Raw genomic sequence first — 14,252 nt, 5'->3', positions numbered from 1 at the left:
TTAACCATCTAGCACTTGTTCTGAAGAGATGCCAAGAGACTAACCTGGTTTTAAATTGGGAAAAATGTCACTTTATGGTAACTGAAGGAATTATCCTTGGGCACTAAATTTCGAACAAGGGAATAAAGGTGGATCAAGCTAAAGGTAGAGGTGATTGAAAAATTACCACCATCCACCAATGTTAAAGCAATCAGAAGCTTTCTGGGGCATGCAGGATTCTACAGGAGGTTTATAAAGAATTTTTCAAAAATTACAATACCTCTGAATAATCTGCTAGCTGCTGACACACTATTTGTCTTTGACACAGGGTGTTTGCAGGCCTTTGAGACTCTGAAGGCTAAGTTGGTCACAGCACCTGTCATTTCTGCACCAGACTGGATATTACCATTCGAATTAATGTGTGATGCCAGTGACCATGCTATTGGTGCAGTATTCAGACAGAGGCATGACAAGTTTCTACACGTCATTTACTATGCTAGCCATATTTTAAATGATGCACAGAAAAATTACACAACCACAGAAAAGGAATTGCTTGTAGTGGTTTATGCCATTGACAAGTTTAGATCTTACTTAGTAGGATCAAAAGTGATTGTGTACACTGACCATGCTGCTCTAAAATATCTCCTCACAAAGCAGGATTCGAAACCCAGACTCATAAGATGGGTGTTGCTTCTGCAAGAGTTTGATATAGAAATAAGAGACAGAAAAGGGACAGAGAATCAAGTAGCTGATCACCTGTTCCGGATAGAACCAGTAGCAGGAGCGTCCCTCTCGCCTACTGAGATCTCTGAAACCTTTCTGGATGAGCAATTGTTTGCTATTCAGGAAGCTCCGCGGTTTGCAGACATTGCAAACTATAAGGCTCAGTAATGTCAAGCTATTGACAGTAAAGAAGCGCTTATTGGGAGGCAACCCAATCTTATTTATCTATGTTAATTACTTTTTCATTTCATTTTTCATTGTTATTTTATGTTTTCTTTAGGTTGATGATCATGTGGAGTCATAAAAATAACTGCAAAATTAAAGCAGAATAAAAAATAGCATAAAAAATAGCACACCCTAGAGGACAGACTTACTGGCGTTTAAACGCCAGTAAGAGTAGCAGAATGGGCGTTAAACGCCCAGTCTGGCACCATTCTGGGCATTTAACGCCAGAAAGAAGCAACAAGCTGGCATTCAACGCCAGAACAGAGCACCAAGTTGGCGTTAAACGCCAGAAAGGGAAGAAAAGTTAGCGTTAAACGCCAGAAATAGGCTGCAACCTGGCGTTTAATGCCAGAATTGCACTCTAAGGGCGTTTTGCACGCCTAAATGGAGCAGGGATGAGAAGTCCTTGACCCCTCAGGATCTGTGGACCCCACAGGATCCCCACCTACCTCACCATTCAAATTCAAACCATTCCCCTCCCAAACCCACCCATTCACACACCTCCATCTCCTCCACTTCTCTTTCTACTCCCTTCTTTCTTCTTTTGCTCGAGGACGAGCAAACCTTTTAAGTTTGGTGTGGAAAAAAGCGTTGCTTTTTGTTTTTCCATAACCATTTATGGCACCTAAGGCCGGAGAAACCTTTAGAAAGAGGAAAAGGAAGGCAGTTGCTTCCACCCCCGAGTTATGAGAGATGGAGAGGTTCATCTCAAGGGTCCATAGTTCAGTGGTAGAGCATTTGACTGCAGATCAAAGAAGCATGAGGGAGGAGCAACAAAGGCAAGGAAGAGACATAGAGGAGCTGAAGAGCACCATTGGTTCTTCAAGAGGAAGAAGACGCCACCCTCACTAAGGTGGTCCCGTTCCTTAATCTCCTTGTCTATTTGTTTTGCTGTTTTTGGTTTTGAGCTTTATGTTTGACTATGTTTTGTGTCTTTACTACATGATCATTAGTGTCTAGTGTCTATGCCTTAAAGTTATGAATGTCCCATAAATCCTTCACCTTTCTTAAATGAAAAATGTTCCTAATTACAAAAGAACAAGAAGTACATGAATTTCAATTTTTATCTTGAAATTAGTTTAATTATATTGATGTGGTGGCAATACTTTTTGTTTTCTGAATGAATGCTTGAACAGTGCATATTTTTGATAGTGGAGTTTATGAATGTTAAATTTGTTGGCTCTTGAAAGAATGATGAAAAAGAGAAATGTTATTGATAATCTGAAAAATTATAAAATTGATTCTTGAAGCAAGAAAAAGCAGTGAATAACAAAGCTTGCGAAAAAAAAAAGAGTGGCAAAAAAAAAAGAAAAAGAAAAAGCAAGCAGAAAAAGCCAATAGCCCTTAAAACCAAAAGACAAGGGTAAAAAGGATCCAAGGCTTTGAGCATTAATGGATAGGAGGTCCCAAGGAAATAAAATCCATGCCTAAGCGGCTAAATCAAGCTGTCCCTAACCATGTGCTTGTGGCATGAAGGTACAAGTGAAAAGCTTGAGACTGAGTGGTTAAAGTCGTGATCCAAAGCAAAAAGAGTGTGCTTAAGAACTATGGACACCTCTAACTGAGAACTTCAGTAAAGCTAAGTCACAATCTGAAAAGGTTCACCCAGTTATGTGTCTGTGGGATTTATGTATCCGGTGGTAATACTGGAAAACAAAGTGCTTAGGGCCACGGCCAAGACTCATAAAGTAGCTGTGTTCAAGAATCAACATACTAAACTAAGAGAATCAATAACACTATTTTAATTCTTAGTTCCTATAGATGCCAATCATTCTGAACTTCAAAGGAAAAAGTGAGATGCCAAAACTGTTCAGAAGCAAAAAGCTACAAGCCCCGCTCATCTAATTAGAACTAAGCTTCATTGATATTGTGAGATTTATAGTATATTCTCTTCTTTTTATCCTATTTTATTTTCAGTTGCTTGGAGACAAGCAACAATTTAAGTTTGGTGTTGTGATGAGCGGATAATTTATACGCTTTTTGGCATTATTTTTAGGTAGTTTTTAGTATATTTTATTCATTTTTTATTATATTTTTATTAGTTTTTATTCAAAATTCATATTGCTGGACTTTACTATGAGTTTGTGTGTTTTTTCTGTGATTTCAGGTATTTTCTGGCTGAAATTGAGGGACCTGAGCAAAAATCTGATTCAGAGGCTGAAAAAGGACTGCAGATGCTGTTGGATTCTGACCTCCCTGCACTCGAAATGGATTTTCTGGAGTTACAGAAGCCCAATTGGCGCGCTCTCAATTGCGTTGGAAAGTAGACATCCTGGCCTTTTCAGCAATATATAATAGTCTATACTTTGCTCGAGTGAAATCACGCAAACTGGCATTTAACGCCAAGTCTCTGCCCTATTCTGGCGTTAAACGCCAGAACTGGCATAAAAGTTAGAGTTAAACGCCCAAACTGGCACAAAAGCTTAAGTTAAATGCCAGGAGCAGCCTATGCACGTGAAAGCTTCAATGCTCAGTCCAAACACACACCAAGTGGGCCCCGGAAGTGGATTTCTGCACTATCTATCTTAGTTTACTCATTTTCTGTAAACCTAGGTCACTAGTTTAGTATAAAAACTACTTTTAGAGACTTACTTTGTGCCTTATGAAATTTCACATCCAAATTTTGTATCTTCTACGGCATGAGTCTCTAAACTCCATGGTTAGGGGTGAGGAGCTCTACTGTGTCTCGATGGATTAATGCAATTACTACTATTTCTCATTCAATCACCCTTGTTTCTATTCTAAGATATTCATTCGTACTTCAACATGACAAATGTGATGATCCGTGACACTCATCACCATTCTCAACCTACGAACGCGTGCCTGACAACCACTTTTGTTCTACCTTAGATTGAATATATATCTCTTGGATTCCTGGTTCACGAGTTTGACTGCCTCTCCTGACAACAGAGCATTCAAATCCGTGAGATCTGAGTCTTTGTGGTATAAGCTAGAATTAATTGGCAGCATTCCTGAGATCCGAAAAGTCTAAACCTTGTCTGTGGTATTTCGAGTAGGATCCGAGAAGGGATGACTGTGACGGCTGGTATCCATTGACAACGGTGATCCACCAACATACAGCTTGCCATGTAATGAGACCTGCGTGCGTGAAGAAGAAGACAGTAGAAAAGCAGAAATTCAAAAGACAGAGCATCTCCAAAACCTCAACCTGTTCTCCATTACTGCATAACAAGTATTATTTAATCCATGTTCTTTTACTCATTCCAATTAAAACTGAGAATTATTATTGATATCCTAATTAAGAGTTACAAGATAACCATAGCTTGCTTCAAGCCGACAATCTCCGTGGGATCGACCCTTACTCACGTAAGGTATTACTTGGACGACCCAGTGCACTTGCTGCTTAGTTGTGCGAAATTGCAAAAGTGTGATTGTGATTTCGTGCACCAATGCACATGTTTGCCCATTCTCTTGAGGACAACCTGAGACTAATACTCTCGGTTACTTTTTATTGGGGTTGACTTTGTGACAACCATATCAAAATTTGATCGATAGGATTATATGTTGGTCTAGGACTATACTATGACGATGATTTGAATTTCTATTGATGAAAATTCTAGACCGACCATAATCTTGCCATCAGGTGGCAGGCCTGAAAATTACGATGCCTATGATCCTGGGACTGATTCTGATGGTGGCAACTCTTGGCATTCGTTGGAGATAAAGACTCCACAGAATTCTGAAGACGAGCTAGAAGAAAAGGATGAATCTGATGAAGTATTTTCAGTTTTTAGGGAGGGTGCTAGATTTGGTGAGTTACATTTAGAGGTTGGAATGAAGTTTAATATCAAGTGGGATTTCAAAGAGATTGTTAGAGAGTATACTATCTAAGAGGAAAGGCGTATTCGATTCAAGAAGAATGATAGAAAGAGGTTAAGGGCAGTATGCAAGGTGAAGGAATGCAACTTATTTATTTTTGCTTCGAAGGACCATGAGGATACTTGCTGGCAAGTGAAGATGTTCATAGATGACCAAACAATGAGGTAATTTTTGAGAAGATGTATGTCTGTTTAAGTGGATGCAAGAATGGCTTCTGGTCTATATGTCGTCCACTCATTGGACTTGATGAAGCTTTCCTAAAGGTTGTGTTTGGAGGCTAGATTCTTTTAGCAGTTATGCAGGATGCTAACCATCACATATACGTCATTGCATGGGCAATTGTTGAAGTTGAGAACACAGCGAAATGGAAGTGGTTCCTAAAATTGTTGCACCAAGACTTGGGAGATTACAAGATACATGGATGGAGCTTTATTTCTGACATGCAAAAGGTATTCTGAGTTGGTAAATATTTAACTTATTATTTCCATGATGTTTGCACTGTGTCATATTAGTTTCTATTACTGTATTTAAGGGACTTGTTTAGGTGCACGATAACAAAAGTGAGTGACTTTTATGGTCCTATAATATAAATGTGAGGGACAATTATGGGTCACGACACTGAATTGTTAGGGACTCTTATTTGGAATGATCATGGGTATAAATGACTAATTGTATGCGTTACCTCTGGGTTGCAGGGCCTGCTTCATGCTGTGCAGAAGGTGATGCCTAATGTGCATCACTGATTCTGTGTATGACATCTATGAAGACATTTTAATAAATAGTGGAAAGATCTAGAGTTTAGGGGATTATTATGGGATTATGCATGTGCCACTACTTATGAAGAATTTAAGGAGCATATTGAAAAGATGAAGTGGCTTAATGAGGATGCATGGGCGTACCTAGAAAAATAGCCGAGACATTCTTGGACAAGGTCATAGTTTAGTCACAAGGCGAAGTTAGATTCTATTTGTAACAACGCGTGTGACGTATTCAATTCGAAGATAAAGAAAGCTAGGAAAACGCCGATAATCACCTTGCTTGAAGAAGTGAGGATGTTTGTAATGAGGACAATGACCAAGAATAAGGTGAAGCTGGATAATCATATGGGGATACTTCCCCCAGTAATCAAGAGTAAACTTGAGAAGGTGAGGAAAGAATCTAAACACTGGCACTCAATTTAGACTGGAAACACCGGCTATATGAAGTTTGAGGTGCATGGACATCCTACAAACTATGTGGTTGACTTGAAAAAAAGGCTATGTACTTGCCAATTTTGGATGCTAACTAGTGATACTTTTAACTTTCTATCACAAGTTTATTATATGTTTATTCAATTCTTAGTTACTTAAATATATTTATTTCAATAGTTAGTTGCTTTTTGATTGTTTACTGTGACTTAGTTACTTAACTAATTAGTTATTGAATTATTGTTTGTATGTTTGGTATCATGAATTAGTTACTCATTTATTTAGTTAATCAGTCACTTAGTTACTTAGTTAAGTAGTTACTGGATTAATTAGTTAATTAATATACTTAGTTACCTAAACTACTTAGGGTTTAGTTACTTAAATTACTTAGCAAATGCATGCCACTTTACAATTTGTTGGCAGCTGTGAAGAACATTCTTTAATATGTATTTCTATGGTAAAATAGCATTAGTTGATAATAAATTTAATCTATTATATATATAAATTATCTATATGCAATATCATGCCACTTTATAATTGCTGCCACTTATTATTGTTTATATGCTTGGTTAGTTAATTAGTTACTTAATTAATTAGTTAATTAGTTAGTTACTTAATTAGTTACTTGGTTATTATTTCTATGTTTGCAGGAATTCTGTGTGTACATGCTTATGCTGCTATTGATAGAGTGAACAAGTATTCAGAAGATTTTTGTCATAAGCTATTAACTACAAAGCCACTTACAGCCACCACATCAAACCTCTACCTGGCCAACAATTATGGGAGTGATATGAATACAATAGACATTTGGCACCATTGGTTAAGAGAAAACTGGGAAAGCTCCAAACCAAGAAGAGAGAAGGATGCAGATGAAAGAGGACACTCTAACAAGAAATCAAAGCCAACTACCACTTTGAAGAGGCAATTATAACCATTTACTTGCAAGTATTATCTGCAGAAGGATCATACCAAAAGAGGATGAGAGAAAAAGAGAGCTGCCAATGCTACAGAAGCTGCTGCTGCCACCAAAGCTGCTGAGGTTGCTGCAAAGGACCTTAAGAATGCTACTCAAAATTCCACTACAACTGCTTCTGCAAATGCTACAACAACTAGTGCTACTGTAACTGCCATTGCAACTGCTTCTGTTACAGTAACTGGTACTGCAACAGCATCTGCTACCACTGCAACCACTGATCCTACCCCTTTGTGGAAGTGAATGTCCAGCAGGTTGAGATTGATCTATCTCAGCCGTTATATTCTGAAGCAGAAGACTCCCAAAAGGTATTATCTCATAAGTGTTTATATTATCTATTTTTAAAATTTGGAATATCTAATTTCTATATTTGTTTATTTTGTCATTTGTATACACTGCAAGTTTGTCCACTTAAGAAGAAGGAACCAAGTGGACCTGCAAAGCTGAAACCTAGAAGAAGGTCACCTCCTCCAACAGGGTTTACAATCTTGAATCCAGTGCAGGGAGCTAGTGAAGCCACAACAGTACGGTTGGCAGGCTTCCTCAAGTTTGTGCCCACCTCCGAACTCAAAGCCCCAAGAAAGAAGTGATTAATGTCCATAGCTTAGAATGTCAGTTTCAAAGTTTGTGATATTTTGTAAAACAATTATGACAATTTTCTTCTTGTTTTTTGTTTGTTGATGGGGATTTATAGACTTCTTTGTAATTATGTTATGGTATTTAGGTTACCGAAAAATAGCTAAAATGATGCTAAGTTTCTTTTTGAATGTTATTGTCATCACTGCATTATTGCAGAACTTTAGATGAACTAATGTTATTTTAGATTAATTATGAATTATATTTTTTGTTAGCTATTGTTATTGTTGCTTATCCATTTAATAATTGTGTGTTTACAAAAACAAAACCAGAGAAACAAGCTACCAAAGAGGACAATCATTTCATGCATCAAAACTCATCTTATATCAAGTATAATGTTTATAAAATAGATTATATTAGGATCCCGCTAGGGAGACAATGGACTATTTGTACAATGTGTACAATGGGTTATTGAGTTACAAAATGAACATCCCCCATACTATCTAGAATAACCATCCGAGTACTAGGGATAATAAACATCTTTCCAACAGATTAAATTAATTTTGGGGTTCACCAAGGATCGAACTCTTAACCTTTCGGATCTAACGTTCTAATAGCATATCATGATACCACTCATCCCAAAAGCTTCAACTGATGGGAAAAGGTAATATTAATGGTTATATCTCTAATACTCCATAAACCTCCATTGTACACATTGTACAAGTATTCCATTGGCTCCTCATACTTTCCCATTATATTAATATCATGGTTCTGCAATATAGGACTGATTCTGTTCAAACCTTTAACATCAACATTAACACAAACACAAATATTATGAAAAATCCTAAACCAAGCACTTGGATCATCACTTTTACATTTTTTTACTTCTACTTCCAGTTTACCCATCCTCCATGCAATGTTCATTTTCATCTCACCCTTCTCATTTTTTTCATCAGCTTTCACTTGAACCTCATCTTGTACAGAATCTGTCCAGACAAATAAATCGCACCAATTCTTTCCATTAGTCTGCAAATATGCATCAAGCTTAACAAGCATCTACCTCAAATCCACAATACTTAAAATTTCAGAAAGTTAATACGCTCAAATTATAATTTAGATACCTGACGAACGGCTTATTAGGATGCATCTTTGTTTCTAACCACCTAAGGACCAGCCGACACCCACTCCCGCACCACTCCGAAACTGGTCCACGCTTGCTTCGCACATTGTTCCTTGTCCAATTTTCTATCGCAGAGGAGCGATTCGACCTTTCTGAAACGTGACTGCCACTCATGGGGCCAATAGTAATGATAAGGGAAGGAGGAAGAACTACGTTTAGGGTTTATGATTGGGTCAAGGACTGAATTGAAAAATTTTGAAAGGTATTCTACATCATCCACATCAGCTAGCCGTTACAGATGTCCTACGTGGCAGTGACAGTGCCAGGTCAGCGTTCCGCTTGCTGACTCACGCCGAAATAGGGCAAAGGGATCTATATGTAGCCCAAAGCTAGGGTATATTTAGTGCAATTGAAAACTGAAGAAAAACATTTGTGCACGGACCGAATTTGATAAACCACTTTAAAAATTTAGTGGCATTTAATTCTAAATTAGTAATTTTCATCCATTCAATGTTTATCTTGAGATATCACTACTTCAAAGTTCAAACTCGTTCTAAAATTGCTAATCCAAATTTAATTTAACCTGTAGTAATAGAAATTAGTAGAAACAACAAAATTTTTAATATATTCAATATATTAAAATATCAAACTCTTTTGTTGGAGGGTTAAACACTTAGATTATTATTAATTCTTAGAATAGGACAAGATATAACATTGATAATAAAATATAAAAGAAAAAAATATAAAATTAATATTTTTATATTTTATTTAATGATAACTTAAAATAAATTATAAAAATTTAATTTATTTTTATTTTTTTATATAAAAATTTTAAAAAATATAATAATAAAACATATATATTTAATAACAATAATAAAAAATAAAAAATAAAATATTTTTTGTTAATATTTTTATATATAATATTTTTATTTATATTTTTTCGTCAAATATAATTTTATATCTCCGTTTAGTCTCGCTATTGTGTAAACAAACAAACTCAACATTAAAGACATCAGCATAAATAATGTGTCAACACTCAGCCGTGACACAATGCATAAACGGGAACTCCGGACTCCTGCGCGTTCATTTGACTTTCATTACTGTTAGTCTATTACCAACCTAAGTGGCGTGACACAATGAATTATACATTGATACATTATTTTTTAAGCATGCGCAATCGTTTCGACACCATTTCTTGTAGCATTTCAATTGCTCCTTAGACACCCTCCAATTGGGGGGATTCAATTGCTTCCTCTTTGGACTCCCGTTATCACTGTTAAAGTGTAATTACGTCATTATATTATAAAATGATAAATAAAGACTTAAAGGTATTTCTCTTCTATAATGAAAGATATTAATTTTAGTCCTTATTACAATTTAATATATTTAAGTAATAAATCACGATTCACTCTATCTTTGTGAATAAAATTAATGATTAAAATTGCTAACCACATATATAGAATTAGCATGTAAATGCTAAACACAGAACTCTTAATCTTTGAAGCATGAAATTAAATTTCACTCTACACGTATTTCCAATTAAAAATTATATTATTCCACGCTTGAGTAAACCAATACTAGATTTTATTTATTTGATTAAATAAAAACCTCAACATAATGTAACATCATAGCCATACTCACAGTGTCACAGCAGCAAAAGAGGCGAAGACAACGGTATCGTAAGGGGTGGGGCATCTCAATTCAAATAAAATAAAAATGAAAACGGTAACGTCGCAATAATATTTGAATTCAAATCATGGTTATGTAACGGACAAAAACTCCCCCCCAGTCTCCCTCTTCTATATCCGTCTTCTCACTTCTCACTTCTCACTTCTCACTCTCACACAGACATTTTCACAAACACAGATACCTCAACAACAATGGCGTCCCTAACACCAGGGATACTCCTGAAGCTCCTTCAAGCAATGAACTCAAACACACGCGTCACCGGCGACCACCGCTCCGCCCTCTTACAAGTCATCGGAATCGTACCCGCCCTCGCCGCCGGCCAAGACCTCTGGTCCTCACGCGGCTTCTACATTCAGCTCTCCGACTCACTCAACTCCACCTACGTCATTCTCCCTGACCCTGACTCTGATCTTATCCTCTCTAACCGCCTCCAGCTCGGTCAGTTCGTCTACATCGACCGCCTTGTCTTTGATTCCCCTCTCCCCTCCGTCTCCGGAATCCGTCCCCTCCCCGGTCGCCACCCCTTCGTTGGAACCCCTGAGCCTCTCGTTGCTCGAATTTCCTCTTCTTCTCGTGATTTCCTCATCCAACCGATTTCTGATTCGGATCTTAATTCTGATCCGCTTGCGTTGTACCTATCGGGAAAGAAGGAAGTGGTTAGGGCAGAGAACACTGAACCCCCGATGCAGAAGGAGGCTAGGGTTTTGACGAGGCAGCCACTTGCACCGAGGGAGAATTTGCCGGCGAGTAGGTTCTCGTCGCCAGCGACGGGTAAGAGGTCGCAGAGTGCTGGAAAGAAGAGTAATTCGGTGGTTACACCGGCTGCGGAGAGGGATCCTTCGCCGGCTGGGAAGGTGAAGAGGTCCGCCTCTCCGGTGCCTTCGAAATGTGTGGTCCCGAGTTTGGTATCGGCGAGGGAGGAAAATCGGAGGGTGGCAAGGGAGCCGGCGATAGTGGTGCCATCAAGGTACCGGAATCCATCGCCGACGGGGAGGAAGCAGCCGTCGCCAAATCCGAGGAGGGCGTCCCTGTCTCCAGGGAGGAGGTTGTCCGGCGTATTGAAATTCTCCCCGGCAGTGGGGGATTCCTCCGGGAAGAAGAAGATGGCTACCGTGGCTGCTGGAATTACGAAGGTGTCAGAAGTACTTGTTGGATCTGCGAAGGGAAGTGGCGGGAGGAAGATTTGGGATGAACAACTTGGTGCTGGGACTGTAACACCACCTACTTCTGAGGTTGAACACAGAGAGAAGGGTTCGTCAAAAAATAAGGTTGACCCACAAGCAATTTTACGTACTCAGGTAAAGATTAAATGTTTAGGAACCAAACCTTTTCAGTAGATATGTCATAGATGAATTGGGATATGTAGTTTTTGAAAATGCACTTAGTGTGTTATTGACTGTCATTCTAATCCTATATATAATTGATTTTTGTTAGAAACTGATGCTATAATTGATCTTCCACTAAAGTAATCAAATATTCGGAAAAAGTTGTCCTTTTCGTGTCATGCTTTAATTATTTTCATATCACTTCATTTCATCTTAACAGTTATCATGGTTTCATAAAATAATTTGGGCAATCTGCCTCTTTTCTTTCTATATATGTTCTGTTTTGTTTGCTTTAAATCAATGGTGGTTTGATTTTCTCAGGCTGCAATGTCAAGGCGATTAAGCGATGTGAATGGTAATAAAACTAACAGCAGTGATTCTTCAACCAACGAGAAGAGTAAACGCGGTTCTCCTGAGCGTGGTGTGAGCAGAGAGAAGTGCAATTTTGCTTCTTTGGGCATCACCATTCATGAAAAGAAGTGGACAGATGGTAGTGTTTCATTGGATTCAGTGTCTTCAAACCTTGCTAAGCTCGGAAAGGTATGAATTATATGTACACTGTTAGCATCTTCTAAACTATTTATCTAAGAAAGGATGGGTTATTTAGCAATTCCTAGTACGGTAGTACCATGAAAAATTGAAATGTAATTGCAGAGCATTTGGTTTGGTTATTTAATTTGTGGACTAAGTTGAATCATATATGAACGAAATTCAGGAAGCTATGCAAAGAAAAGCTCTCGCTTCTGCAGTTGCTGCTGAAGCATTGGAGGAAGCCAATGCTACTGAATGTGTTGTAAGAAATCTAAGGTATTAATAATCCCTGCCTCCTTTATTTCATATCTTAGAAGTTCATATGCTAAAATGCACAGCAGTTATAACCACCAAATGTGTCTCTTATACTTACCAATTCTGTAAGACTTTTTTAATATTTAACCTTCAATAGATAATCCATTTTCCCAAAAAAAGGGTGTCAAAATTTCATAACATTCTGTGTTATCTTTTGGTGCTTCATTAATCGCTGAAGACAATATATGTTATTTTCTTCCTTCCTACGGCAGCATGTTTTCGGACCTCTGCACAGTTTGCCAGGCTAGGAATCCTTTGCCAACCATAGACAGATTCTTCACTATCTACAATGATGTCCTAAGAACAACTGCAATAGCTGAATCTGTTGTCAAAAGTCATAATCCTGACACATTTGAAGATAGCATTCCAACAGAGAAATCAAAGTCACTCGCTTTGTGGGTTGAAGCTGCTTTGGCCACTGATCTTCAGATAGTGTCCCTTCTTACTGGCACAGGCGTGGATTCCCCGTCGACACTGCCAAAAAGCTTGTCGAAACGGCACTCTCTCAGTGCATCCAAAAACCATCTAAAGGGCTCTTCACCACAATCCAATCTCAATGGTGTATGGACAAGAGGCAGTGGAATGAAGGATACGGTAGAGCTTGGAAGAAATTTGTTGTCTGAAATGCAAATGTGGTTTCTACGCTTTGTTGAGGAGTCCCTTGAAGCAGGGTTCAAAGTGTTTGGGGATTGTGGTGCTGATGGGAAGAGGGCGTTGTTGCCTCTTGATGGTGGCTCCATTGCTGTTGTGTTGTCACATTTGAAGCGTGTGAATGCATGGCTGGACCGTGTGGTTTCCAAAGAGAATGATTCATTGAGTGATAAGATTGAAAGTCTGAAGAGAAAGATTTATGGGTTTGTTATTCAGCATGTAGGAACAACTTTCGATAACTCGTCTTCTCCTTCTTCATCTTGATTCTTTTTTTTCTATTAATAGAACTTTTGTGTTTGGTCCTTTCTTCCTTTTTTGGACAGTATTTGTATGTTGAAAGTGATGAAAAGAGGAGGATGCTTCTTCCGTCAAAAAAGAAAGTTATTTCTTCGGGTACTTTAGTGTACAATTTCTTTATTTTCTAGTAAAAAAATTTTATTTGTAAAGAGGGTTCCCACAACTCCATGATAGTTCTAGAAACTTCTATGAGAAAGGGCTTCTTGTTGTTTTGAATGCTCAATTTAAAATGGGATGCTTCTAAAAGCTTAAAGGAAGAGAATTTGCTGAAATAGAAGTAGCTTCTATTCATCTTCATTAAGTTTTTTTATAGGTATAAAGTTTATTAAGTTTTTTTATGATCAATTTTGTGAGCGTCCGAATTTTTTTATATTCATAAATGATTATTTATTTATTAAATTATTATTTAAAATAAATAATTATATAATTTTGTAAAATATTAATAACCAATTTTATTATTATTTGTTGAGTTTAGAGAATTAAATTATGATTAAGATAATGACTAAACATTAAAATATTAATATCCAATTGGTTGTGTAATTTGTTTTGTTTAGTGTGCAAAAATTAAATTGAATTAAAATTGGCCCAAGATTCTTACAAGCCATATAGCAAGCCCAATATTGATTCAAACAAAGCACTCATATCATATGTTCAATTCAAAGAATAAGTGGAAGTGAAACAAGGGCACGAATTCGGTACGCCGCCTATCATAGCACACCGAAACGCCAAAAACCTGTTTGGCGCACCGGTCAGCCAGAAAAGGCTAGAATAAAAATGCATGCTTTTGCACAAACAGCCTAACTTCTTCCCCCTCCCTCCCC

General features: G+C 37.6%; 1 protein-coding gene across 1 annotated transcript; it reads left to right on the top strand.

The window, feature by feature from the left end:
- Positions 1 to 10,365: 10,365 nt before the first annotated feature.
- On the top strand, positions 10,366 to 13,580 carry LOC112738262 (uncharacterized). The gene is made up of 4 exons (XM_025788625.3): positions 10,366 to 11,610; positions 11,959 to 12,177; positions 12,353 to 12,444; positions 12,696 to 13,580. The coding sequence occupies exons 1-4, from the start codon at positions 10,504 to 10,506 to the stop codon at positions 13,396 to 13,398; spliced, it is 2,121 nt and encodes a 706-aa protein (XP_025644410.1). The 5' UTR covers positions 10,366 to 10,503; the 3' UTR covers positions 13,399 to 13,580.
- The last annotated feature ends 672 nt before the right edge of the window (positions 13,581 to 14,252 follow it).

The sequence above is a fragment of the Arachis hypogaea genome, chromosome 13 (assembly GCF_003086295.3).
Source record: "Arachis hypogaea cultivar Tifrunner chromosome 13, arahy.Tifrunner.gnm2.J5K5, whole genome shotgun sequence".
NCBI classification, from domain to species: Eukaryota; Viridiplantae; Streptophyta; class Magnoliopsida; order Fabales; family Fabaceae; genus Arachis; species Arachis hypogaea.
This window is presented reverse-complemented; position numbering and strand designations above follow the sequence as displayed.

Coding starts and splice junctions, on each gene's coding strand:
- LOC112738262 (XM_025788625.3), top strand. CDS start 10,504: ATGGCGTCCCTAACACCAGGGATACTCCTGAAGCTCCTTCAAGCAATG. Junction 11,611..11,958: donor AAGCAATTTTACGTACTCAG/GTAAAGATTAAA, acceptor TGATTTTCTCAG/GCTGCAATGTCAAGGCGATT. Junction 12,178..12,352: donor ACCTTGCTAAGCTCGGAAAG/GTATGAATTATA, acceptor AACGAAATTCAG/GAAGCTATGCAAAGAAAAGC.